The sequence below is a fragment of the Henckelia pumila genome, chromosome 2, assembly GCF_033568475.1.
Source record: "Henckelia pumila isolate YLH828 chromosome 2, ASM3356847v2, whole genome shotgun sequence".
Taxonomy (NCBI): Eukaryota; Viridiplantae; Streptophyta; class Magnoliopsida; order Lamiales; family Gesneriaceae; genus Henckelia; species Henckelia pumila.
This window is the reverse complement of record NC_133121.1, coordinates 130,495,136-130,522,935: the sequence shown is the minus strand read 5'-3', so window position 1 is coordinate 130,522,935 and position 27,800 is coordinate 130,495,136. Positions and strand designations below refer to the sequence as shown.

The following is a 27,800-nucleotide window of genomic DNA, read 5'->3' as shown; positions in this document are numbered from 1 at the left end:
TTTGAATGCAGGTCATGCAGAAGCATCAGAAATATTTTGCGATAACAGATCATGATGGAAAGCTATTGCCATATTTCATTGCGGTGAGACATGATAATAGTATTCATCATCTATTAAGTCGTAAATTTTCTAATTTTACTGTGTCATGGTTAAAAGTGATTGTATGCTTACATCTGTTGGTTCAGGTTGCAAATGGAGCAATAAATGAAGATGTTGTGAGGACAGGAAATGAAGCTGTACTCAGGTTGATATTCTACCTGTTTATGTTCAGCATTTTCTTTCAATACATCACTTAACGTTTATGTGAACTGAATAAATGTATATTTTCTCAGAGCTCGATATGAAGACGCAAAGTTTTTCTATGGGTTGGACACCAGCAAGAGATTTTCAGAATTTCGAAGTCAACTTAAAGGAATCCTTTTCCATGTAAGTTTCTAATATTATTAACATATCTTGGTTCTTGGAAGGTTTATTGAAGCAAATGCTAAGTTTGTACCAAATTCAGCAGCTATTTAAAATATATTTTATAGTTTATACTCTTAAATTTGATTTATGAATGGTCAGTCAGAATCATTTGAAGATGTTCAAATGAACATAGGCTGTTTTAGATTCTCTGAATGAACTATGGATTATAGCATTCTGTAATGCCAAGCCTCAAACAAAATCATACTGAATGAAGTAAATAAACAGGAAAAGTTGGGTACAATGCTGGACAAGATGACACGTGTTCAACATCTGGTTATTCAAGTGGGTTTATCTCTAGGAATGGCTGAAGAGATGCTCCAGGTTATCCACGACGCTGCATCATTAGCCATGTCGGACCTTTCTTCCGCAGTTGTTACAGAATTTACCTCCCTTGCTGGGGTAATGGGACGTCACTATGCTTTGAGAGATGGCTATTCAGAGCAGGTTGGAAGCACAATCCACTTTTTTTATTTAGTTGTAAAAACTTTATACATTATCTGTTATCCTAACATGAAATTAAAAGTGAAATTTCAATTATTAATTTGTTGCGAGTCCTTGTAGTTTTCACCTATTCTGACTTTCATTTTGGCCTTGGAGCTAGTGGCGTAACCAGAGTTCTAATTTTGAGCCTGCATCAGGTTCTGATGGGTCAATTGAGCTGAAAAACGGTAAATTTAGTAAATTGTGATAATTTATATGGAAATAATATTCATTTAGGTGAAGGAAAATAATCCATATAATTTGCAATTGATAGGAGAAAATCATATTGTAGTATGAAACCTTAGAAAACATTTAGTTGCTTCATTTAATAGCCTTAGGATGGTCAATTAACAAAACAACAGTTGTGGATTTAATTATTAGTTTTTATAGGAGATGAGGCTTGTTAACTGTTGTTTTCACATGCACAAATTGTGCACAGTAGGCTTGAGTATGCTTAGGGGGTACTCCTGTAGCAAGCGCCTCTAAATGTTTGTGCCTTCATACTCAAAACACAAAAAAAGAGGTTGTGCCTCTCTCTGTGCTACTTCCATTGGTATGCGGACTGGCTAAGATTATACAAATTCTTCATTTTCCACCGTTTTAGGCTTTGAAGGAGCTTTTTGAATTTCATTATTATTTCCTTTTTATGTTTACATCATCACCTTTTCATCTGAAAGAGGCGCATGATTCTTGTTTTATTGCCATATAAACAATATAAGTTATCTCTGAGCTGTCAGATTATAAATTGTTTCTTAAGTACTCATCAGCTTTATAAACCAGATTGCGGATGCTTTGTTTGAGGTTACACTTCCACGATTTTCTGGTGACATACTTCCAAAAACTGATGCTGGGGCAGTATTGGCAATTGCCGACAGGTGGGTACAATCTTAAAATTTTTCGTTATTCTATCAAATTATGTCTTATTCATCATTTAAATCATGTAGTTATCCACCCTCATCCATTTTATCAAACCGAAGCTTAAATCTCTCTCTCTCTCTCTCTCTCTCTCTCATTTTAGAATTTAAGAGACCATTATATTATAAGTTAATGGAGACTCCTATTATAAAATTTTCACTTGAGAGAATATTAATTCCCTACATTTGGAGACATGATGATCAAAACTTGGCAAATGATTGATTTTCCAACAATATATCAGTCCTAGAAAACAGTTACCTTAACATAATTGCAATTCTACTCTTGAAAGTTTGGCATTTGCACATCAATCGTACTTTTAACCTAATACTTCTGTTTCTTTTGAGTCAACCTTTTTAAACTTCTTTTCCAAAATTATTAATCAAGAGACTGAGCTCTGTGTTATGTCTATAAATGTGAACCGGTGTTAATGCATCCAACTATTTGTTTAGGCACTTTTTGTATATTCCAAAAATATGGCTATGTAGAATATTTTACTCTTACTCGTTCAGCATATTGCCTCCAACATCTGCAATAGCAACAAACACCCCCCCCCCCCCCCACAATACGCACGCACACACACAGTCCTCCATAGCATTGCCTGTTCTGTTCTATCTTCTGCCAGAATCTTTTTCCTTTTCCTTTTTTTTAGTTATCTCAAAGATTTCTGTGCTACACTCCCTCAGATTGGACAGCCTTATTGGGTTGTTTGCTGCTGGTTGTCAACGAAGTTCAACCAATGACCCCTTTGGTCTGCGAAGAATTTCTTATGGTCTTGTATGTCAAAGCCTATATTTAATCTTGGAATCTCATTTTCACCGATGATCGTCCATATAATTCTGCTTTGGTGTGTTGTAGGTGCAATTGTTGGTAGAAACCAACCGGAATTTGGAGCTAAGAAATGCTTTAGAGCTTGCTGCTGCAGTCCAGCCGATAGAAGTAGAGTCACAGACAATTGATGATGTACGGTATTGCTTGTTCGGACTTGAGAATGTTTTAGAAAATGAAGCAGTTCTAATAACCAGTTTTTTTCACAATTTTTACCAAAGGCTTCATAACTAGCCTTTGTTCTTACTTTAATTGGGTCTCTATTTCCTGAATTGGTGACGTCAAATTCCATACTTATTGAAAATCCTCTAGCAGATGACATCTGCATATAGATCCTTTGTTCTTACGAAGGATCTATATGCAGCAGATATAGGAGTGTTGTTGGGTAAAAGGGGCAAAGTATTTTGGGAAGTCATTGTGCATTGTGGGTGCTGGTCAGTGTGGCTTGAAAGAAATAGGAGGATTTTGAAGATGAGGAAGAGTCAGTGGAAGAGCTATGGGACAAGATAAAGTTCAGAGTCCCTAATTGGGTGTATAAGATTACAGATTTTCAATCTTTTACAGTTTCAGATTTGTATAGGGAATGGAGATTAGTTTTGGGTTAACTTACTTGGTGGCTTTTCTTCTAGTTTATTTGTGTGGACCTTTGGTCCGCTTTTTGTAATTATCACACCCTTTATTTATATAATATAATATTATCGTTTTGATATAAAAAAAAATAATAATATCTGTCATGTTGCAACCAGTTAATTGATGAATAAAACAGTTGCAAATTGGTATATGCTGAGATTAGAACTTTTAGCTTTTCTTACAGAATCTTTGGTCTATTTCACTGTCCTTGTCAGATATCTTTGTTTGAATAAATAAATAAAACAGATTGGCCACGATGTAGTGACTAGATGTGTTTCTGTGTTCTGCTTCAGTTAATCAGAATTTGACCATTCTCTCTTTCGTTTTAGGTGCAACAATTTGTGTTGAGAAGACTTGAACAACTTTTGGTATGTAGATACAATATCATGTTATTTCCTGTGATGGTGTGTGCTTTGTTATATTTCATTTCCAGAGGATTTAGATCCATGACATTCACAGGAAAGAAATAGTTTCAGCGTTGGTACTGAATACATATCGTGCACCACTCAACTGGTTCAAACAAAATTTGATGCTGTTGGGTCTTATTTGCAATGTGAACTTTAAAATAAAATATTTCCGCATTTTAAGACAAATTTTGATGTGCCATACCTAGCGAAAATAATTTTGACAGTAACTTATTTTTCTTGTTGGACATCAGATCTTGAATAGCTTGTTAAGGACCTAAGGTCTTCTCACTTCTGAATAGAATTTTGTTTAAGCAGCAATTTTCTGTCCTTTAAATTTTGGGATTCTCAACATCTGTAAACTTGTAATGAGGTTTAAGTTTTTGTATTTTGTATTTGCATTATGTTACTGTAAAAATTTCATGAGTTTGACCAATCTTCTGACAGATTGACCAAGGAATAAGTCCAGATGTGGTTCGTTCTGTTCTTGCTGAACGTGGAAATAGGCCTTTTCTGGCAACTACGTCTGCATACAGAGTAAGCGATGTCATTATTCTCATTATTTGTGGAAAGTAAGGTTGGTTTTTCATGTTTTGTAAAGTATTGGTCTGCCAGTTACTATATCATATACCAAGTATAATGGTCGCATCCTATATCTTCTCTTTAGTGTGTCTGTGAAACTTAACTTGTACGCAATGTTAACTATTGTCTCGATGCAAACATGTTCTTTTACTTTCTATTATGTCGATGCAAAAATCTGCAGTGCACTCAGTCCCTGTTTTTAGGTCTTCTCAGTCAGTATTCAAGAAAAACTTAATGACCTTGAGTCTGTTTCAAGTAAGTTTCATTTAATCATCCAAGATAATGATTGGATAGACAAATCTTCAGCTTATTCTTAAAATTGTTTTCTTCATTAATGTTTCAGTTTTGAGTGTAGAATCTTTTTGTTCTTTCGTTGGAATCATTTTGTTCTTGTAAATTTTTATCAATGAAGATAATATACATCAGGTAAAAATTGAAAATTACTGTTGTGGAATGCTTCAGCTGAATCTTGAAATGCATGATTAAGACTGCTTTTTAATCGGTGTAAATATTTGACATTCTTTGCAGATGGAAGCCTTATCGCAAGGTGAAATGCTACCCAAAGTTATTGAAGCGTATTCTCGTCCAACAAGAATTGTTCGCGGAAAGGATGTCAATGACAATTTGGTGGTATTTTTTTCCCCCTGATACCTTTGGTTGTGCATTTTCAGTAATTCTCCTCTCACAATATTTAAAGCTAAGTTCACGAGATTTTGCATGTTTAGATAATTTATGGTTATCATTTGCGAAGGTTAGGGTAGGTTTGGAGAACTTAAATTATTTGTCCTTATTGGACATAGAAATTTCAACGACGAATACGATAGACATTGTGGAAGGAAACAAATTTTGTGATGTTACTGTGTAACATCAGAGTGCTCTAAAGGGGAAGGTTGACCTAAGGTTTAGTGGAATTGTGGTGATCTATAAGAATTGGAAACCTTGTGGAGTAACTTTAGAGAAAAATACAGAATCATATATAAATATAATATAAATACAAGAAATGCTTGTTGAAGTTAGGGTATGTATGAAAGATGAGTCTAGTTGGCTCACGAGTTACTTGAACGATTATATACTTGTTCAAAGTTCATGAGTCGACGTAGTAGCTTATTTGAATTATCATCGTCGTTATTATTGTTATTATTATTACTTAATTTATATATATATATGTGTGTGTGTGTGTGTGTTGTGTCTTGAACCCCGCACCCTATATATATTTTGTGTGTGTGTGTGTGTGTGTGTGTGTGCATCTTGATCCCCGCACCCTAAGGTGGTGCAGGGTTTCTGTAGGCGACTACATAAATCCGGTAGTGTGTTATATTATACTCATTATTATATTCTAATTCAAAATCATTAGTAATTACTGATGATTCTTGATGTGAGTTGTTTTTGTTTTGTATCAGTTGCAGTTAATTTTTTTTTTTTAATAAGAAACACATTATATTAATTACTATAAAAAGAAGAAGTACAATATGCGGACAAGTGATCCGCCATTGCCGAAAAGGCTTTCATGATCCTATCTTTCATGATCCTCTATCCCTATCAACAAAGTGCAAACGCCCAATCTCGTAATAGATCCGAGATCGAAACATTCTCAAAATGTACATGAGATCCTATCCACGTAGAAACTTTGATTTTGATCATTTCCCAGCATTCGTCGATCGACTCTTCAAGATCATCAAAAATTCTTCTATTTCTCTCCAACCACACGGACCAATAGACGCCGTGAACGAGCACCCTCCAAAAGATTATCCCTTTCTCGCCCAAAAGATGTCCAAGATCTACAGCAAATAAGTCTTGCGTTGATCTTGGAGCCGCCCAAACCAGCCTCATCTCTGTCAAGGCCCTAGCCCAAAGCCCACTCGTGAAAGTACAATGAATGAACATATGATCTTGCGTTTCCCTCTCTTTCCGACACAGCACACACCAATTGGGGCAAAGAGCACAAGTAGGCCACCTTTTTTGCATCATATCCGAGGTCGGCACCTTGCCCAACACTGCGGTCCACGAGAAAACTTGAACCTTTGTTGGAACCAGAACCTTCCAAATGGCGTTGAATAATGGAAAAACGGGGAAAACACTACTCGGAAAGAATGACCCGAAGAAAGACTTGACTGAAAAGACACCTGAAGAATCCCCATCCCACACTTGTCGTCCACCCCTTCAACCAATCTCTCCCTATCTAAAACACCTATCAAAGCATTTAACTCACCTAATTCATCATCCCTCAGAACCCTTCTAAGATGCAAATCCCATGAAAGTGAGGATGAATGACTACCAAACGAAGCAAAAAAAGAGATAGGTAAATTATGAACCGACGAAATTTGATATAAAGACGGAAACAAATCCCGAAAAGAATAATCCCCCCACCACCTATCTTCCCAAAACCTGACTGAGTAGTTGATTTATTAATATCATATTTTAAAATTTCTCGGTTTTTGTTTTTTTAAAACTATTGATGATAAAATGAGTTTGAGTAGTTTTTTTTAATTATTAAACCGTTGTTTTAGTTTCAATTGGCGTGTGTTATATATAGGCTCGTTGTTTGTAATAAAAAAATGATTTTTTATTTTAAGAAACGGAGTTCTGATATAGCACCGGTTCTTTAGATTTTGTTAATAGATAAAGTAGTGGAAACTTTACATTCTTGTTTTTTTAAAAAAAAATTCTTAAATAATTTATTTTGAATTTTATTATACTAAATTAGGATCATTTTTTAGAATCAATTTCTTATAGATATATCTTTATATAGTTAATATTATTTTGTGGGTAAATATTAAAACAATATACTTATATTTTTATGTTATTCAGTTTTAATTATTTATTTTGAAAAAAAAAAATTCGGCCCACTCCATTAAAATGTCTAGCTCTCTCTGTGCATACTAATTAATCAGTATAGTACTTGTGTTAAAATAAAATTCATTTTCATGTATAATACATTTTGTGGTTGAAAATTTGATCAACCTTCTCTTCAAAGTACAATGTAGGATGCTTTTACTTGTATTTTTCTTTCAATCAGATCAACTATAGAACTGACTTGATGAGCGGCTCGAGTTTAAATAAAAAAATTTAGGAGCTTAGACTGTTAGACATGAGTCTTAAAAAGTTTAAAAGCTCAACCCGATGTCGACTTGTTTACACCCTTGCGGCACATTTTACTTATTAATTGTGTTGGAGAATCTTTTAAAATTTGAATGCTTTGAGTTTGAATTTGAATTTCATTCCGGGCCACTCACGGTTCTTTGTTGAGGAGATGTATTGATATGTCCGAGAGAGTCTTGTCATGGAGTATGTTGGGGGACCAAATGGTTTTCAGTGTTTTGCCCTTTTCTGCCTTGGAATGAGTTTTCTGTGCATGTTCACCAGAATTCTATTTGGTCTGTTGTCATGAATTAGGTATGTGAGTTCATTTGATGTTAGAGGACCTTGCATACCACATACATCACCAATTTTGTTCTTTATTTAAAATTTTATATCCATGATTTGGTAAGCCCAATGGTCTGTAGACGCCCTAAGTTTTCATATGTGCTCCTGGACAGATGGATGCTCATGTTATATATTCCTTTGGTTATTATTGCTTTAGGCGGAATCCTCATTTGTTCCTTTTCAGCTTTAAACATCTTTACTCACTGTCAAAAGCTACCTGTCAGGTGGATGAGGCAGCTTTTGAAACAATGGAAGAGAGAGCTTTGTGGAGCACTTTTTCATCATTAAGGAGCAAAATACATCGAGGTACCATTTATCTCTGATAGTTACTGGTTTCGTTTAGTGATAGAACTGATTCTGACTTTTTTTCTTCTTTCATTTTACCTACCTCCCTTATGTGTTACTAACCCTGCATCCATATAGCAGACATGGAAGTTGATGATTTTGTTAAAGAATCTTGCCTCCTAGTGCAACCATTAGAAGATTTCTTCAACAATGTTTTTGTTATGGTGGTACGAACGCTTCTAATACGAATGCTAAAGCACCTATCCAGTTTTTTGTTGAATTGCTTATTTTGGCGTAAAGATATCTTAACATATACACAGCCTTGAGGTTGTTATTCGCTGTCACTCCCTCAGCTTGGACCATCACTTGAGTTCTGAACTCACTACCTTTAAAAGTACAGACTATTGAGTTTGGGGTGGGGAGACATTTAGAAATATTTATAAGTTATAACGATGATGTCATTAAACATTCCAGAGGCCTGCAGTCCAGATACTTTCTCCAATTTTTCTTGTTATTGTTCCCATTTTAAAATTATGTATAATGATGACGGTATGCTCAGTTAAGGCACACTACCCATTCATCTTCTGCATGCAGGAAGATGAAAGAATCAGAACGAACAGGCTTGCACTCCTACGGCAAATTTCGGACCTTCCAAAGGGAATAGCAGACCTCTCAATTTTGCCAGGTTTCTAGATTCGGTCAATTTCTATTTACTCTTGTCCAAGAAAGAGACGAAGGCGACACCAACTATTCAAATTGCTGCAACTTTTGTTGCTTATGTGTAGTAGTAGGTCAGAAGCACGAGTTAAGTTTTGCAAGGCACCTGTTCGTGTTGGCAAGTGGTTACTTTAGTGTTTCTCCCCTTTGAATCAACATAGTTTTTTGTTCTCTCTTTGATGTCTGTTTTATTGGTGTTTCATACTTTCATCTTTAATCGTTTTGATTTCAACTTCTCAAGAAAAAATGAGCATCCGAACGAAGAATTTTGCAGAAAAGTGAGCCTTCTGTCGACGATTAAGAAGAGAAGGTTCAAGTTTTTATCTTATCTCATCAAGGCTGAGATTGGAAGAGGGGTATTTTAAGAAATTTAAAGATTTTTTGTTCACACATTAGCGTGTTGTATTTGTTCGTGAATATAATGTGCTATGGAACCTGACAGATTTACAAATTATACAAATATTCCGGCCAAGCACGATTTGTTTGCTGTGACCGTGAGAGTGAGAGGAGAGACAGCAAAGAAGTGTGAGAAAATGTGTATGATGAAGGTCGGAAAGTGTCCCGTTTTTTAGTTTTAAAAAATTGAAAAAAAAAAAAAAAAACTGAAAAATTACATTAGCCAAATAAATCGCACAACCATGTGCGATAGGCTCGAAAAATTACATACTTTTGGTACGGCATGACAATTTGTTTTGAAAACGAAGGAGATGGTGAAGTTTAATTGTGTGTGAGATTGTGCATAGGTGGGAAAATGAAGTGAGATAAATTGGAGTTTTGAATCGTCGAGTAATATTTTAAAAAGAAAATGATATTTTAGGTAAATTAAAAATGATATCATGATACTACAATTTGTATTATATATACCCAGTGATAGTAAAAATATCAGAGCTAGGGCTGGATTATGCATATATGGTACTTGGGCCACTGATTTTCAACACAATTAATTATACGTGACTTCTACACTAGGGGTTAGGGTGGGCTCTAGTCCAGTCTGGTCTTAGGTGATCTAATTTATATATATATATATATATATATATATATATATATGGTCATGAATTTTAAGAATTATATTCATTGAGCTTAATTTGTATACATAAATGTCTATGAGTTTTAGATAATCTTTTTTGGGTTTATTAGTCTATTTTGCTTTTTCTCTCTCTATATATACAATATATGTGGTTATCTTAATTTATATATTCACCAAATTTAGTGGTACACTTTACGTGTATTTGTGTTTATCTAAATAAACTAAAAATATAAAAATAATAAATAATAAAAAAATTAAGTGAAATTAAAAAATTATAAAACTAACTTATTTGATTGAATAATATATATTATACTTTCTATTTTTTAATTTATTTTATAGGCATTTACTGAAAATTAGCTCATTATTATATAATATATTTATTATGTATCTTCATATATTAAATTCTAGCTAGAGAATAATTTTTTTCAAATAGAAGTGTTATTGAATTTTAAAATGTATCTTATTCATGTTATATATAACGTAAAAATTAAATAATAATACCTTAAAATAAAAATTCAAATTTTAATGTAGCTAGCCCACCCTGTTTAAATCTTGGCTACGTCCCGTGACATCGCGTTCCTACTGAAAAATGCGCGTCACCGCATTATCGTGCAAATTTATTAAAAACTTATAAGCTGTAGAGTTTATAAGTTATTTTATGAGCTTATAAGTTGTTAAGTATTATTTTAAAAATAAGTTGTTAAAATGTTTGTATGAACTTATTTTAAACAACTTAAAGATTTTGATGTGTTTGGTATTACTAGTAAAAGTCACGTACGATGCACGTGAGAACATCTTTTGTTGTCGATAAACGTTGTTAAATAAATTAATTGAGATGAGAAGATATTAACAAGCAGTTAATAAATGATTTTTATGGTAATAATATATATTTTTTGAAAAAAAAAATTATTACATGTTTTAGTGATGTAATCAATATAATCTTCGACATTACAACTAATAAAAATATTTGCAATATTTTCGAACAATGTAACACTTGTAGTTTCAATTTGAAAAGGGTTGACCCCGAAGGGGACCCCATTCCACATGAGTCAGAGGCCCATTGGCTCATGTGGAGGGTAAATCGAGGGATGTGCACGAGCGGCAGTGACCTGAAGGAGGGGGTACATGGCCCAACACTTGTAGTTTCAATGTTTGTATTATTTACGGTCATAATTATTTTACATCCACATTAACAGTTAGAATAAGACATTATCAATAATTCATGTAAGCTTATAAATACAAGTGTTACGTTTATTGTAGTTTTACATTAACACAATATTGATATTGAAAATTATGTAATTATTACAGCTCGATCGAGTTTTCTATTTTTTTTTTATTAATCTTGAGAAATTATGACATGCTTCGTACCATGAATTAGTCTTATTTTCTATCTCATGTATGTATGATTTATTCTTTATTTGTTAATAAGTGAGATATATATGTTAATCAAATTAAATTAAATATGATTTTGTAATTTTCCATGTTATATGTTGATCACTATTGATTTATGGAAAAAAAAAATTGGTATGGATAATGCATTCTAAAACTTAATTTAAATTATTGCATCAAATATTTTTTTTATTTTATATTTATGATTTTTCTCTATTTAACGATTTTTTATATTACGTGTTTTTCATTCTCCATGAAAGAATCATTATTATCATCATCTTTAATAACAATTCTTGTGATACTATCTTCATCAATCATTTGCATTTTTTTATCGTTGTTATTTAATCATACGGTCTCTTTTTTATACTAAAAATTTTTACTTGCAAAGAATAACAATAATTTCATCATTCTCATCTGCATTCTGGTATGTTATCGTCTTTCATTACTTGTATGTTAGTATCGTTAACGACCAATGTATTTGTTGGAAATCCTTTTTTCTTTTTGATTTCTCGCTTTTTGAAATCTACTGATCTCTTTTTGCTTACAATCCTCTCATTGCTGAAATTTTTGATTGAATTTTGAATGTCTTTAATTACAAATGTTAACATTCCATATTTTATCTCAACGTTTTGTTGTATATTTTTCTTTATTATTCATTTGATTGAAAATTTTCATCGATGTAATTTTTACAGAATCTTTAATTTAATGTGAGACGTGTCAATGCATCCATAATTTTTCTAGACTTTTTTTTTTATTTATTAACTAACCCGTAGTAGATTGATAAACATAGATATATTTACAGACTTCAATAATATTTAATAATATCAATCTTATAGTTTTGCTAAAAAAATTGAAGATATTCATTTTCAACTCTTGTAAAAATATTTCTTCGTTAATTGTAACAGCATCTCATAAATTAATTATTATAGTTTTTAGATTTTTTGAGGAGGAAAAATAGTTAATTTTTTAAATTTCAACTTTTATGTATATGATATTTGTGAGTTGGTTTGTTCTTTATTTATTATTTTGGATTAAAATTTGACTCCACATGAATTGATTTATTTCAACACCGATGTGTAATTTAATATATATATATATATATATATATATATATATATATTAATAACGTTTAAAAATCTGATATTTTGTTATATTTATGAACTCATGATATAATTATTTAGTTCAATAGGTCCTTAAATAAATTAAAATACATAATATTTTTTGTTGAAAAAATATGTCATTCCATCTACAAAAAAATAAAAACTAAAGTATTTTGGTGCATGTTTCAATCTTTTAGAAAACTGTATAAGTATTTAATTTAATTAAAATTTATGTGGAAACACTTTATCTACAAGAAAATAAAAACTAAAGTATTTTGGTATTTTAATCTTTTTAGAAACTGAAACCTTATCTAATATACACACATTGTCAATTTTGACCTTATCATAATAATTGATTTTACAAAAGTATTCTCATAAAATTTATCATGTGTGTACTAACCAAGGACAAAGTTGAAAATACATAATAAAAAACTTTGACATTGGTTCACACTTTTATAATTTATTATTGATGATATAGATAAGTAATATAATATATTACTTTTATGTCCTAGTCAATATTTAACTTTTACATTTATATCCTTATATGTATTTATTTTTACATAAATTTGTGTAGAGTAAAATGACAAATTTGTAAATTCACAATTGTAAAACTTTACTTTTTTATTCACACTTTTAGATAGGTAATAAAATAAATAGATATCAAAATTACCAAAAGGATATAATAATATGAAGGTGATGTAATATTACATATATATATATATATATATATGAATTTGTTTTTTAAATATTTATGATAAATGTTAAAGTTAAATAAAAAACTATTTTATATTTTAATATTATAAAAATGGGTATGCTTTGAATTTTTTTTAAAAAATATTTTATGTTATAATATATTTAAAATTACTCAATAATATCTGGATAGTTTTGTTTTTTAAAATTCTACGAAAATGATAGAACAAAAATCATTTTTTTTTTACGTAAACAAAATCTTATTTTAATATATATATATATATATATATATATATAGAGTTTTGATTCCACGCACCTTAGGGTGCGTGGGGTTCCACGTGCACCTGTACTCAAAACAACTTCGATTGCTTTGAAATTTTCACGGTAGGATCGTCTCGAAAATGCAAATCCAACGATATATCATATTATATTAATTTCAATCTCGGAGTTCGGAAATATGAAGATGACGGGAAATTGCATATTTTACCTAATTTCGGGTCATCTTCTCATTTTCGACCACCGAGATTGAAATTCGCATCATATGATATATCATTGGATTCGTATTTTTTAGACGATCCTACAGTAAAAATTTCAAAGCAATCGGAGTTGTTTTGGGTACGGGTGCACGTGGAACCCCACGCACCCTAAGGTGCGTGGGATCAAAACTCTTAGGATCGTCTCGAAAATGCAAATTCAACGATATATCATATGATATTAATTTCAATCTCGGAGTTCGGAAATATGAAGATGACGGAAAATTGCATATTTTACCTAATTTTCGGTCATCTTCTCATTTCCGACCACCGAGATTGAAATTCGCATCATATGATATATCATTGGATTCGTATTTTTTAGACGATCCTACAGTAAAAATTTCAAAGCAATCGAAGTTGTTTTGGATGCGAGTGCACGTGGAACCCCACGCACCCTAGGGTGCGTGGGATCAAAACTCATATAGAAGAAGTCGAAGGCAAATGAAAAGCTGGGAGAGAAGAAGTCGAAGGCTGGACGAGAGTAGGTTGTTAATTGTGTAGGTAAAGTTAAAAATGGGTGGAGGGCATGGTGGACATGTACGTACATATATGAAAATATACAAGGATAATATTGCGAATCAAAATAAGACCTTTTTTTATAAAACTAGGGGTGAATCTATTTTTTAAAAAACAGTTTATAAGCTGTCAAACAGCTTATTTTGACAGCTTATAAGCTTCAAAAGAGCTTATAATTAAGTTGTTTCGTAGAGCTTATAAGCTCAGTCAAACACCCACTTATTAATCAAGTTATAAACGGTACGTACTCACTCACTCATTCACGCACTCACTCTCCACGCATGCCCGTTGTGTGCGAAATCGCGTCATTTTGTTAGCAAGAACTCAGCAATGAGGCTTTCGATTACTAGTGAATACGTAAGCTGGCAATGCAACTCAACAAATGCAACAATAATATATCAAAACTTTAGGCGACACTCGTTTCATATTAGGACAACAAAGAAGACCATATGCATGAGGGCTAATGAAGCTCTCCCAAGATCGGAGAAGTCCCATCTTATTAGCATGCAAGAGGTGGATGGATTACCAAGGGATCAATCAAGAATTGGGAAGGATTGCTCGACCCTCTTGACAATAATCTGCGGTCTGAGATCATCCGTTACGGTAAGTTCGTCGAGGCGGCTTACCAATCATGTGATATCGATCCTTCATCTTCATCGTATGATACTTGTCGCTACGTACCTTAAAAGAAACCATCTCGATGAGTCTGGATTCAAGGGGACCGGATATATGATATATCGAGTCACCAAGAATCTTTTTTGGTGAAGTTCTTTTCAATATTCCGAAACTGTCTTTAATTTGTTTCTTTTTTTATAAAATATATATTTTTTATGCAAACCCTTTTCTATTTTTTTATTGCAAGGATTGCAAATCTTTCATCTCAATAATACTCAATCTCCAACTTTCCATACAAAATCATCTGAAACAGATAATTTGCACCAAAAATAATGATCGATTCTACTGTTAATTTTATATATAGTTTTATATAAATCTCTATTTAATTTTGATATCCCACGAATGAGCTCATAACATTTTTAGGCATTGGAGTCTATAGCCAAAAAACGAGGCTCCGGTCCAGGTCTAAGTGATAAGATTGGCCAATGAGGGTAGGTGGTACTGGAGGCGAGTCATGTTAGAATTGGAGTCATAGCTAAGGGAGGTGACAAGGATAAAGGTGAGCTAAGAAGTGACTAAGGAGTTAGTGATGAGTTTGAGAGTTTGGAAGCCAAGAATGAGCCTAGGAGTTGAGGATGACATTGGAGGAGGAGAGTAGCTAGGGTAGAGCATACCTGAGGTGAGTGAGCTCTTAGCCTAAGCTTCGTCTCAAAGGCGAGGCCCCTTGGCCCCTTAGCTTCAGCTTTACCTCAAGGGCGAGGTAATAATTTGAACCGCCCTGGAAGAGCGGGTCTCGGATGAACAAGCGCGTAATCTCACTCACGTGGTCTCCTACGGAATATGCGTGGTCTCCTACCTTCTCCCTTATAAATACCGGGATTGTTCACTTCATTTGCAATTTATTACTTACATATCATTTGTGTCACGATTTGATAAAATGGTGTAAAAGGGTGGTGCATGGTTGTATGAACCGGGCCGGGCCTCCTCCGTTTTGATTCGAATGCATTATTTCTGATTTGGATTTTGGATGAGTTTTCCCTTTGGCTGTTTTAATTTCAACTCGCAACAACCTGTAACTCGATCTTAATGGAACAATATGCCCCTTATTAATGTTGGTGACGTGATCCCATGCAACGTAACTCTAATAAAGAATAATTAGGTCCAATTGCATCCGTACCTTTTATGAAAAAATAAAAATAAATAAAAAAACATTCTTTGTAAAATTAATAGCATTAATAGCTTGTTAGATCTCATATTTTCAAAAAACAAAATGTTATATGTACATATTGAGTTACATGTTTTCTATGAAATTCAAAAATTATCTTTATACTTTATTTGTAAAAAATCTTTCAAAAATGCATTTAGATTAGTTCGATAATTTTAAGTGTAATATATGCAATCCAATGTATAATCCGGTGTACATGTAATATAACCATTTCAAAAATTGAACATAAAACTCAAATGTGCTAGATTTGAAAAAAAAAATGAAGTATGCATTAACCTATTAATATTTTTTAAAGTTTTATATCTTTTATACTTTTAAGGAAAATTAGTGCAATTAGCCCGAATTAATTAGGATGGCTAACATTAGACCTGGCCAAGGGCCGGGTTGGACCCGGACCCGGACCGGAACCGGCCCGTGGTCAACGGGCCGGTTAACCGGGTCAACGGTCCAACCCGGAACCGGGACCGGACCGGCCACTAGGCGGTCCGGTCCCGGTTTTCCCTTTGGAAAACCGCCGACCCGGCGGGTTGGCCGGTTCAACCCGGCGGGTCCGACCCTCTGGGTTCGCCGGGTTGACCCAGCGGATTTAACTTTTTAAAATAATATTTTAATTTTATTTTAAATAATATATATTTGATATTCATACATGGGTGTGAGATTTGAACCCAAGTGTTAATTTGTTAATATTTTGTGATTGAATATAATTAAATGTAATAATATATTTTATATAAGATGTTTAAAGTTTAAATGTAATATATTTTTTATTGAAATAAATAGAGTTTTTAATTGAGATAAACAGAGTTTTTAATATAAGATGTTGAAATATAATATATATTTTTATTGAATAAATATAATAAATTTTTTATTGATATAAATAATTTTTAATATAAGTTGTGAAAAGTTGAAATGCAATATATTTTTTATGTAATAAATATATATATATTTTTTATTGAACTAGATAGAGTTTTTAATATACAATATTGAAAGTTGAAATGTTATATATTTTTTATTGAATAAATGTAATATTATAAGATGTTAAAAATTGAAATATAATATATTTTTATTTAATATATGTATTAGCTTTTTATTGAGACAATGAAATATTTGATAGAGTTTTTAAAGTTTAATTTTACAAGTTTTTTATTTTTATTTTTTTTTTAAAAATAAGGATCGAACCGGACTCAGAACCGTCGGTTAACCGGACCCGGAATCGGCGATTCCGAGACCCGGAGCGAAACCGGCCACGGGCGGGCCGGTTAAGGGTCGGCTTATTGCCGACCCGGACCCGACGGGTCCGACCCGTGGCAGGTCTAGCTAACATGATTCAATAAATTTTGATTGATGGAATAGGAAAACAAATTTATTATTATTATTTATATTATTAAAAGTTGACATGACTCACGACTCTCGTCGGACCACAAAAATAATATATATATTCATTTAACGTTAAAATTTTCATGTATTAACAATATGAACACTTCATTGTTTCAAAATAAATGTTTACCTTGCAGGGGATGTTCAATTTGGTGGAATAGGTGAACTCTTAGCTAGCATGCACCATGTAAGGCCCCGAAAATATTAAACTATTAATTACAAAATTAGAGATTTAAATTCCGAATTTTGAAAAATATTAATTGGAGAAATTATGGAAATTAGAGATTTAATTTTCGAGGCTGAAAATATTTAATTTGAAAATTTACGGATATTGGGATTTAAAGTCCGGGATTCTTAAATTAAAAGTTAGAAATATTTGAATTAAATATTTATGGGATTAAGATTGAAATTACGAGTTTGAGAATAGGATTTAATTTGAAGAAGAAACTCGAGCAGAGACCGAATTGCAAATATTGGACAATTCAGGGACCAAAGTGCAAATATCAGATTCTGAGTGGGACACTTGTCATTTGGCTGTATATGAACGTGTATTACTTGGATAATATCAGATTTTCAGCAGAAAAATCGTGCAGCAAGGAAGAAATCATATTTCCAATTCAATTTTGATTTTGAAACTTCAATATCTCAAGATCCGGCTGTCCGATTTTAAAATCGAGCGTAGTTCTGGAATCCTCGCGACAAGAGTTTCGTTGTGATGTAAGTATCTCTATGATTCAGTAGGTCTCGAAGTTATGATGTTGGGATGTTGGGAGAAATCAGAATTTGAGTATGTGTTAGTGTTCTTGATGATATAAGCTTTACGATATCGAAGCCGAAATGAAGAACGGACAATGTATGCAATTGTTATGATTTTCAGAATATGTTTCTAATGCTTGAACCTTCTGATATGCTGGTATATATTGATATATAAGCTGATATGAAGTGGATATGAGTTGTTATGATTGATAGTTTTGATAATTTTAAGTTTCGGTTACCGAATTTGTATCGTTACGCCGTCAGTTTATGTTTGATAAATTCTGGAAATATATGCTTTTGGATTTCGAAATTCAGTGATGAAATGATATTGATATGAGTTATATATCAATGTTTAGATGATGTTTGAGTTGTTAGCATTATTGGTTTCGAACCGTTACGTCGCCGGTTTGAATTTCGGTCAAATTAGCAAGCTTTGAGTTGTTGAGCTTTGGAATGAGTTGAATGCAATATTGAATGACTTGATATGAATTTCAGATTGTTCAAAAATATATCGAGTTCGAGTTCGCACCGATTCGAATCAATTGAAGATTGGTCAAGGTTTGAGTTGCTAGCTTTGAGATTTCTACCATTCTATCTAGTGAGTTGATACAAGCTTGGTGTGTATTGTAGCTTGAGGATTGGAGCTACTTAGCTATCAAGATTGGAAGGTATGATACGACGATGATCAAGTTGGGGATGTTTTTATGTTTGATATGCATTGCTTGAGTTTTATAGCATGCTTGTTAGGCTTTGTAGGAGGTGATTGTGTATTATGTCATTTCGTTGTGCGTCTTGAGCCTAACCTTTCTTTCCGATTTGCCATGATATCGTCGACGAGTTATTAGCTTCGATATCAAGTATCAATGATGAGTTTGTAGTATTGATACTTTGACTCCGGTGATAGCATCAGTGATGAGTTTAAGCCTGATGATGAGTGATGCGTTTTAGCATCTAAACCGTTGTCTTCTAATGAGCCTTGAACCTTGATAGTCTTGCCGTTTGCTTTGCGTTTTAGAGTTGTGTTTTATCTTTGAAATGCATGAAATTTGCCATATGTGTTATTATATGTTTCCGTCTTTCATACTAAGTCTTTAGACTTATCGGTTTTTCGGTTGTTGCTTTGTTTTTGTGTGTGCATTGCAACAGGTGTTTCAGGGCCAAGTCATAGGAGGCCATGAGCATTGGGAAGAGTTTAGAAGTGGTGCTCCGGGTTGAGTTTTAGCATTAGATTCAAACTTACTTTTAAACCATGTTGAGTTTGGATTGTATCCAACTTTTGTATAGTATAGCTTTGCATAGTCTTTTGATGTTTAGATTATGTTGGGTTGAATGTTGAATTATGGTTGGGTGTAAGTTTAGCATGCTTCTTGGCTGTTGAATCTTCAGGTTTTGAAGGGGAAACCAATGGTATCATTTAATGGTTTATTTTTAGCAGAAAAATCAGCACAAGTGATCTGCAGAATTTCTGAACAGAGCTTGCCGATCGATCGGTAGAGTTCTACCGATCGAGTGGGCTCTGTTTTTGCTCAAACCCGAGAATTGGCAATTCTTGCTCGCTCGATCGGTGAAGTTCAACCGATCGAGCGAGGGTCATCTTTAAAAAAAAATTGTGGTTTCTTGTGCTGCTTCTTTTAAATGCTGTAATGCTTTAATTATAGTATTTTAGTTGACGAGCCCCGGGGTCCCACACACCACTTCACCACGGATGCTCTTGGTGTTCTCTTTGTTTGTCTAATATTTATCTCTTGCAGGGAAGGGTCGATGTTACCCTGAGGCTATAGCACCCCCAAAGTAATCTGGACGGATCAAATCATATCACCAGATCAAATCATTTGATCTGGTGTACAATCTGGTCCGTCCAGACAGTGCCGGCCCTAGGGGGAGGCCACCTAGGCAGCTGCCTAGGCCCTAGGGTGGGGCCTCAATTTTTTTAAAAAAAATTACATTATATATATATATATATATATATTTATATTTATATTTATATTTTTTTCATTCAAAATTTAGATAAGACATGGATATCTAAATATTTTGTAGAAAATTTGAAAAGTTAATTTTTGTGTTTTCGATCCTTTCTTTTCTTTGTGTACAAGAGGGGGGAAAAACTCTCTTTATAGAATACAAAGCTCTTTTTTCGATAAATTTCTCCATTCAAGTGAGTAAGGTTGCTCAAAGTGGGTCAATTATAGTGTCGTAACCCTTGTCGGAGTACCAAGCACATTTATGCAATACCGAGGTGTCCCCCGCATGGACGCATCCAAGCAATTGCCCAAAACACGAGATATCATAGGCGAACGAACATAAAAGTCTTGAGCATGAACCTACATCCCCGATGATTTAACCGACCAACTTGAGGATGCGAGGTCATACTAGAAACTCAAGCTCATTCTCAATCTCAAGCAAAGCACAAAAACAAGAACGCAAAGATGCGGGGAGGGGGAGGGGGAGGGGGAGGGGGTGGGGGAGGCACAATCAATAGAACGAAATTATGGTTTTTCTTGGCGCTTGTCGCGCCGAGAGGTTAGGTACCCCCAAGAGGCTTTGCGGCACGCTTGGGGTCTCGAGGTAGCAGCGTATTTAAACATGTTCGCGGGTCTGCTTTGCAGGTTTCGACAATGATCTTTCCGCAGGTTCACCAACGGAAGCCTTGTTACGACTTTTCCTTCCTCTAAATGATAAGGTTCAATGAAAATCTCAGGACCCCGACTAGAAGTGGTGGCTATCGGCTTCCATTCCTTCTTTCCCACTTTCATGTCAATAGTATGTTGGTAATTTTGTTTGGTTTTTAATTATTTGATTTTCTTGACTTTGGTTTTCGGGATTTTAATTCCTTGCATATTTTAGTATTAAAATTATAATTCATATTTGTTTTGTTAGCTTTTTTGTAACAAATATAAATTGTTTATGTTTCCTTAGTACGATGATTCTTACTAAGTTTGTATTATACATTTTTTTTAGTTTTAGCTTTTTTTTATCTTTTGATACAATTGTTTATGTCATTATTTTTAGTTGCAAGAATTTTGAATTTTTTATTATTATAAGTTATTATAGTATTGGTTCTTTCTTGTTGAAAAATTTGACAGTAAATAAAAGAAGTTTTTAATCTTTTATTCCAATCTAAAATACTTTTTATGTTGTGTTTATATTAAATCTCGTATCAATCATAATTCACAATGCAAATCTAACAAAACCAAACTTTGTTATTATTTAAATTATTTTTTGTATTTGTTTTGTTAGATTTGCATTGTGAATTATGATGGGTAAAAAAAAATTTAAATCTAGAAGTTCAAAAAAAACAATAAATTTATTAAATTATATTAGCGATCATTATGTTTATTTTATTACCAGTTTGTTTGTAATATTTTTTTATTTAATAAAAAAATTATATAGACCTTAAATTAACCTAGGACCTCTAATTTTCTGAAGACAGCCTGCATCCAAATTATGTTGGGACAGCTACGAACCTCAAGGGTAGCATGAATTGTTCCCTCTTGCAGAAATAACACGATGTTCATTTTTCGAAGATAGAAAGATGGTGTAAAAGTGGAATGTTTCCTTAAATTAATTAAAGAAAAATGCGAAAAATTAACGGCTAGCTAGGGATCACCACAGATGCTGATCGGGTAAATATTTCAAAGTACAAGAACTAGTTACGGGAATGGCAAAAGGGGGAAGATAAAGGAGACATGCATGGGGGGATCGATTTATTCGTCTGATACAATATTGATACTAGCGCTTTCTTATACACAGATATCATCCCCACAAAGCAAAATGGGGTGAATACAGCTGCAAAATTCCATATATTTACATATTTATATATAATAATAATAATAATAATAATAATAATAATAATAATAATAATAATAATAATAATATAATATATAAAACAAACAAGTCATGTAACCAACCCCATTAGGAGAAAGGGGGAAAAAATTAGCATCAGAAAAAGCTTTACTTAATGGCATAGGAACGGGTGCAAACCATCTCGAGGGATTCGGTGATCAAAGAAGAAAAACTAGTCATGGCTTGAAAAACTCCAGGCAACCCTGTTTGAATGTTGTTCAGTGTCATTGCTCGGGTCACCTCCATTGCCTTGGAGTGTTTAAGCATCTCGTCTTCAACACGTCTCTGGCAAGTCGCGAGTTCTGCTTTTTTATCAGCCAGGGGGTCCCGGGCATCCAAAATGTGTCCGTTATCTGGTCCTGTATCGGGAAGTCCTATGCCAACCATTGAGTAAGAGTGGTAGTATTTTCTTTCTATGTTTCTGAGCGAGGAAGCCTTTTTCTCGAGCTCCTTCGAAGCATACTCTGTGCGTTTCTTGATCTTTAGCTCCTCTATTTGTTTCAGGGATATTGAACGAACCACGTTGATGAAGCTTTTGATGGCTTCGGATGCAACTGTATCTGGGATTCGGTCGAGTGCAAGTTTCCACTCATCGAAGAAGGCAAAAACCTCTGGTAGCTCCCTATTATTTCCCTCGGTGTGTACGGGGATGAGGGTTAGTCTAAACCAACCATGAAGAGAGCAAATGAAATCACGCTGGAACTTTATCAGGCAACAGAAACTGGAATGCCAAGCTGATACAGCCGATTCAAGATCACGTGTCGCCTGCTTGTGCAGGTCGGACGTTGATTCACCTTTGGTTGTTCGGTTAACTAGGCCACGAACTTGTTGCACTATGTCGTTCTGGATTGCATGATACTGATTCATAGATCTCCACATATACATGAACCTACAAAAAATGCCTGGAAATTTCAGGAATTGATTCACATTTTACCAGGACATGTAATAAGTGATAACCGATAAACTTATCAAAAAATTCGTTTAACATCTCGTTTGGCTCTATTCAGAACCAAGATGGCTTTCGTAAGTACTGATGATCATTAGTGGACTACGACACAACTGAAACACCTGGTTTCTAATGCACGAGGTGGCAATACATACCCGTGACAAAGTTCAACAAGCTGAGGGACAAGGTCAGAGTCTCGTAAAGTGACGGTAGCAGCGGACGTGGTCGAAACGGCCTGAGATGTAACAAAGATTAGTGATTGCAGCCTCTTTATCGACGCCTTTGTCTTGTCCAACTTGGCTTCCTCTCCCCCTCGGTACTCCTGACTTTGAAGCACTGACAACTTTTTCTCATGCTCGATTTTTACCCCTTCTCTAGCCTAGATTATCCACAGTCAGCACACGCCAATATATCCATAAGTATTCAGGTACATATCTTGGCAAACATTTGGAAATTTAACTGATTCATGCTTAACATACTCGAGGATTGCAGAAATACAGAAAACACACTGTAGAACAATATTACAACTTTGGTGCTACACTGGAACCTACAAAATGACCTAAAAAAGGACCCATGTTCAAGTTCCAAATTACATGATTTAATGTTAATCGGGTCACCTTCCAAGTGATGAATATGTGGTAAGTGAGATTTTCTCAAGTCAAGAAATTTCATTATGATCCTTTTTTTTTTTGGTGCGACAGGCAACACCAGCTGGAAACTAAAAGACAAGTCTTTTGGAAGCAGACCCACACGTCATGTTCCAAGTTGAAATCCTAAAGATAATTCCAGGCTGTCCTTATCACTCGAACATATAGAATTCAGGGTATTTTTGTCATTTCATACAAAGGTTTATCGATTAGCTAAGACAACAGATACGGCACCACCAGCACCACCACCCACTAAAATAATACATGTTCCAAGTCTATGCAATCTTTCCCCCAGCTTTTTCAAGGCACGGTTTTGTCATTTCATTACTAGAAATGCAATCAAGAAAAGGGATCACTTTATGAATTGTCAGCCGTGGCGTCTGACTATGAAACAACAGAGCAAAATCCAAACTTAAATTTAGACAAAACAAAAAATGTGAAACTTCAGTGAGGATTAGTTAAAAGTGGTTCATATTGAGATTCAGATCCATTACCTTCACTTCTTGATATAATTTCTTTTCCCAAGCCAAGAGCCGTTCCAAGGTGGAGCAGATACTCTTTGGACCACCAGATTGGTCTATTGAATTGGGTTCGAACCGGTATTTTACTGCCAGTGGAGGCTTCGAAGTCCAGCTTGAACTCAGATTACTCAATATTCCACTAGAATGATAGACTGTTTCTGTAAGAGGAAACAAAAACAATTAAATTTGAACCAAGAAGCAACTACCTAGTACATCCCACAATAGTGATTCAAAGATATATGTGAAACATTTGGCAATGACTGGTGAGATCAACTCAAGGTCCAAATGATAACTCATCCCAAATACTACTACTGGGAAAAAGACAGCAGTTTTGGGAGAAATTAGAATCTGACGAGAATAGCATTGATTCGATCGGCTGGATTTCAATTCAAGAAACAGAACAATCACTTGAGAATTACATATACTAAAAAGAAAAAGGAAATTTTGGTTCAAGAATCCAATGGGCAATAGCTATACTTACTTTTTAGTTGTTTGAAGCTACGATCAAGCTGAGCTCTCCCGGTCTCGAGTATCTCAGAGAGCTGCTCTCCAGAAGCAGCAGCCTTATCGAAATATTCCTTGATAGCCGCTGCAATCTCTGCTAAATCTTTGTGCCTCACCACAATCCTACGATCAGAATTCGTCCCTTCTTTGTTTCCGTTTCGCCAACTAACAGAAGACTTCCCATCATCCTCCAACGAAAGCTTTTCCAATTTACTAGTGAACTTAGAGTTCACATTCACATGGGAATTCTCCACATTTGCAGCAACAGCCTCACTCTTAACCGAGCCAAAATTTGAACGAGACCCGAGATCAGATCTTGACTTCAAATCTTCCTCAACATCCTCGTCAGATGAGCTACTTGTGCTACTATAATGATCATGATCTTCCCATTCACTGCATTGCACCTCCTCTCTCTCAGTTTCTTCCTCCTCTTCTTTCCTCCTATGCAAGGGACCTTGTCTCGTATGATGTTTTGCAGAACTATTGTATGTATATCGCGAATTGGACGAGTAATCTGATCCCCTGTCATCAAAGTGTTTGTTTTCATCGATGCCGAAAGGTCTCTGATTGTGATCACGAGTAAAGCTTGAATCTTTATCATCATCGGTATATTGATGATGATCATCATCGGAATGGTCCTCCCCAATCCGGCCTGCGGTTCTCTTACTGTTTTTGAGTTGGTTGAAGTGTTCGGAGTCTGGAGGGGAGGGGGGAGGGTAAAAATTATCCCAATTCCATACAGAAGAGGTCTGTGAAGGTGTCGTTGAGTAAGTCGAATGTACGGCGGCGTTATAAGTGAAATTATTGAGGTGTGGTGGAGAGGATGAAAAGCTTGAGTCGGAAAGGATGTGGGGTAGTTTAATATTCTTTTTCCGGCGCGGCAGCGGTGGCTGCGGTTGGTGGTGGTGCGAAGAGGTCGTGGACAAGGGAGGTGATGGAGGAGGGCGGGAAGAGGGTGAAGCAGATGGGGATGGGATGTGATCATTAGCCGGTGGTATGAAGGGTGGGGGTTTAACGGTGGAGGAGGAGGAGGCGGCGGCAGAAGGGTTGCGGAGGAGGACGGCGGGGGTATGGTGGGAGACGGAGAGTGGTTCACCGGAGGCGAAGGCGACGAGGGCTGAGCCAGTTAAGCGAAGGTACCGGCAGTAATCCGAGTGAGCTGCGGCCAGTTGGTGGCGGGCGTAAACAGACTCCTTTATCAGGCGGCGCCGCTCTTTGCACCGCCGCACGGTGTCCTCGTTGTCGAGCTTCGACGCCCTGCAACCCATGACTCGAACCAAATCTTATCCGATCGGAGAAATAAGTTACTCAAAGCAGTAGGAGCGGCGCGTGGCGGCGGAGCAGGAGCGGCGCGCAGTTCAAAGAGTGGCGGAGGAGGAAGAACATCACACTTGAGCCTGCCACTACATAATGATACTTCTAGAAAAATCATATGCAATTATTAATATTTATGTATGCGCACTATGTATTTTAATTTTTTATAAGCTTTTCTTGTTAATTTTGAAGGGTTTTTATTATTTATTTTTTTTATGAAAGTTATAATGATGAGGTAAATTCTCCAAAGAAAAAATTAATTCTGGATACGATCTGATTTGATTTTCATTAAATATTCATTTGTTTGGAAAACAAAAAATCTCGATAATTATTTTGTAGGTCCTTTAGTCAATAGTTGATTTTGTATTCAAGTGATATTCAGGCAACTCTAAGGAACAAAAATGTTGTTTCTGATATTGTTCGAAGCTTGAAGAACGAGTCAGATATTCGATATATCATATTTGTTTATTTAGCTGATCAGATACACATAATTAATCGATTTAATACATTAAATTATTGCATAACCGTATTACATTAAATCGCAATTTTGCATTTCCGACTAGGAAATAATCGATAATTTTTAGTTTTCGTTTTTCGATTTGTTTCTTGTGTTTATGTTTTCAATATACCCGATTTTTTTGTCTCCAAGAGGTGTCTAAGTTGGTAGAGTGGTGAAGTATTGGTCAGATGTCAGAAATCAATTTTTCCTACCAACACTTTCTTGGATTAGCGTGTCACACAGGGCTTGTCTAGTGTAGTTTACCTAACTAACGTAGTTTGCAAGTTGTTGTATTAGTCCGAGGGTTTACCCAATACGCATCAAAAGATAGCGGTTGCGGATTTCCATGTCATAAAAAAAATATACCTGAATTTTGCAGTATGAAAATAAGAATGAATGATAATGTAAGCATGACTCTAACCAGCTTAAAAAAAAAAAAAAAAAAAAAAAAAAAAAAAAAAAAAAAAAGGATGACTCTAACCAATTAATGTAAGAAAATTAAATTGCCAACAAGGTTAAGCAGTAAAAGGTAATAATTTTAAAAATCTTTTTGATTTATCAATCTTTCTAAAACCCCTCTTTATTGAGTTTTTGTGTTATTTTTTTAAAAAATTATAATAAAGACACCTTTGTTACTTTTCTATTCCATTCTCAGTAAAAGGTAGAAACATTCAGAGCGTCTTGGTCAAAAAGAGACGTCGGTATTTGGGAGAATAAATTTTAGATAATTGAAAAAATAAACAAATCATTTCTACTATTTATTATTATTATTATTATTATTATTATTATTATTATTATTATTATTATTATTAGATAATTGAAAAAATAAACAAATCATTTCTACTATTTATTATTATTATTATTATTATTATTATTATTATTATTATTATTATTATTATTATTATTGTTGTTGTTGTTATTGTTATTGTTATTGTTATTGTTATTGTTATTGTTAAATTATCTCTAATCTCTAATTACTAATAATCTGTTCTATTTTATTAATATTTGAGAAGTTGGTACGTATGTGCAACTTCTCTTTATTTTACTATTAGTATATATTTAATTATCAAATGTCATTTTATTTTATCCATTGATAACTACTTATTTACGAAAATAACAAGTTTAAAAAATTAATTCATTTATTTATAAAAAAAAAATTTCAAAATTGTTCTTGATTTTTTTTATTTAAAAAAATATATTGCATAAGCACGCAACACATGTTCCCAAGTACTAGTTACTAATAATGCATCAACCTCTTATAATAACTAGTCATTTTTTAATAGATAAACAAAAATATTATTTATTTTCATTCAATGAAAAGATATTTTGAAACTTATTTTATTAAATTCTAAGAATAACTAAACGATTTGTTCACCGTATACAATTAATAATTTAAATGTTCTAAAAAATAATTAATAATTTAAACATTTTTAAAAATAATCAGTTATGCTAAAAATTCGCACACGTGAATTATTGCATGGGTGGTTTGTTAGTTAATGACTTAATGCTATTATTTATCAGCATATAACCCATATATTTATTTTTATTTTTATAATCTGTGCAAATATATTAGGG

General features: G+C 34.0%; 2 protein-coding genes and 1 long non-coding RNA gene across 9 annotated transcripts in view; 2 read left to right on the top strand and 1 right to left on the bottom strand.

Annotated features, from left to right (window-relative positions):
• Positions 1-8,899, top strand: part of LOC140885094 (glycine--tRNA ligase, chloroplastic/mitochondrial 2) — a 30,011-nt gene extending 21,112 nt beyond the window's left edge. For 6 of the 7 annotated variants that reach the window (XM_073292016.1, XM_073292021.1, XM_073292020.1 and 3 more), the window contains 13 exons: positions 12-83; positions 186-244; positions 333-426; positions 691-909; positions 1,726-1,820; positions 2,544-2,634; positions 2,716-2,820; positions 3,645-3,683; positions 4,167-4,256; positions 4,830-4,931; positions 7,949-8,030; positions 8,151-8,236; positions 8,604-8,899. In XM_073292016.1, coding sequence (XP_073148117.1) covers positions 12-83; positions 186-244; positions 333-426; positions 691-909; positions 1,726-1,820; positions 2,544-2,634; positions 2,716-2,820; positions 3,645-3,683; positions 4,167-4,256; positions 4,830-4,931; positions 7,949-8,030; positions 8,151-8,236; positions 8,604-8,702 — 1,233 coding nt within the window. In that variant the 3' untranslated portion in view covers positions 8,703-8,899. The remainder of the gene's footprint in view (positions 1-11; positions 84-185; positions 245-332; positions 427-690; positions 910-1,725; positions 1,821-2,543; positions 2,635-2,715; positions 2,821-3,644; positions 3,684-4,166; positions 4,257-4,829; positions 4,932-7,948; positions 8,031-8,150; positions 8,237-8,603) is intronic. The other variant, XM_073292017.1, reaches the window with a different exon arrangement.
• Positions 8,900-18,446: 9,547 nt separating this feature from the next.
• On the top strand, positions 18,447-19,215 carry LOC140879686 (uncharacterized). The gene is made up of 3 exons (XR_012149487.1): positions 18,447-18,509; positions 18,582-18,619; positions 19,098-19,215. It is a non-coding gene; the product is annotated as an uncharacterized lncRNA (long non-coding RNA).
• Positions 19,216-21,829: 2,614 nt separating this feature from the next.
• Positions 21,830-25,842, bottom strand: LOC140880608 (nitrate regulatory gene2 protein-like). The gene is made up of 4 exons (XM_073285191.1): positions 24,390-25,842; positions 23,882-24,066; positions 22,896-23,119; positions 21,830-22,683 (listed from the first exon to the last, which is right to left on the bottom strand). Exons 1-4 carry the CDS (start codon positions 25,678-25,680, stop codon positions 21,903-21,905), a joined length of 2,481 nt encoding a protein of 826 aa, XP_073141292.1. The 5' UTR covers positions 25,681-25,842; the 3' UTR covers positions 21,830-21,902.
• Positions 25,843-27,800: the final 1,958 nt, after the last annotated feature.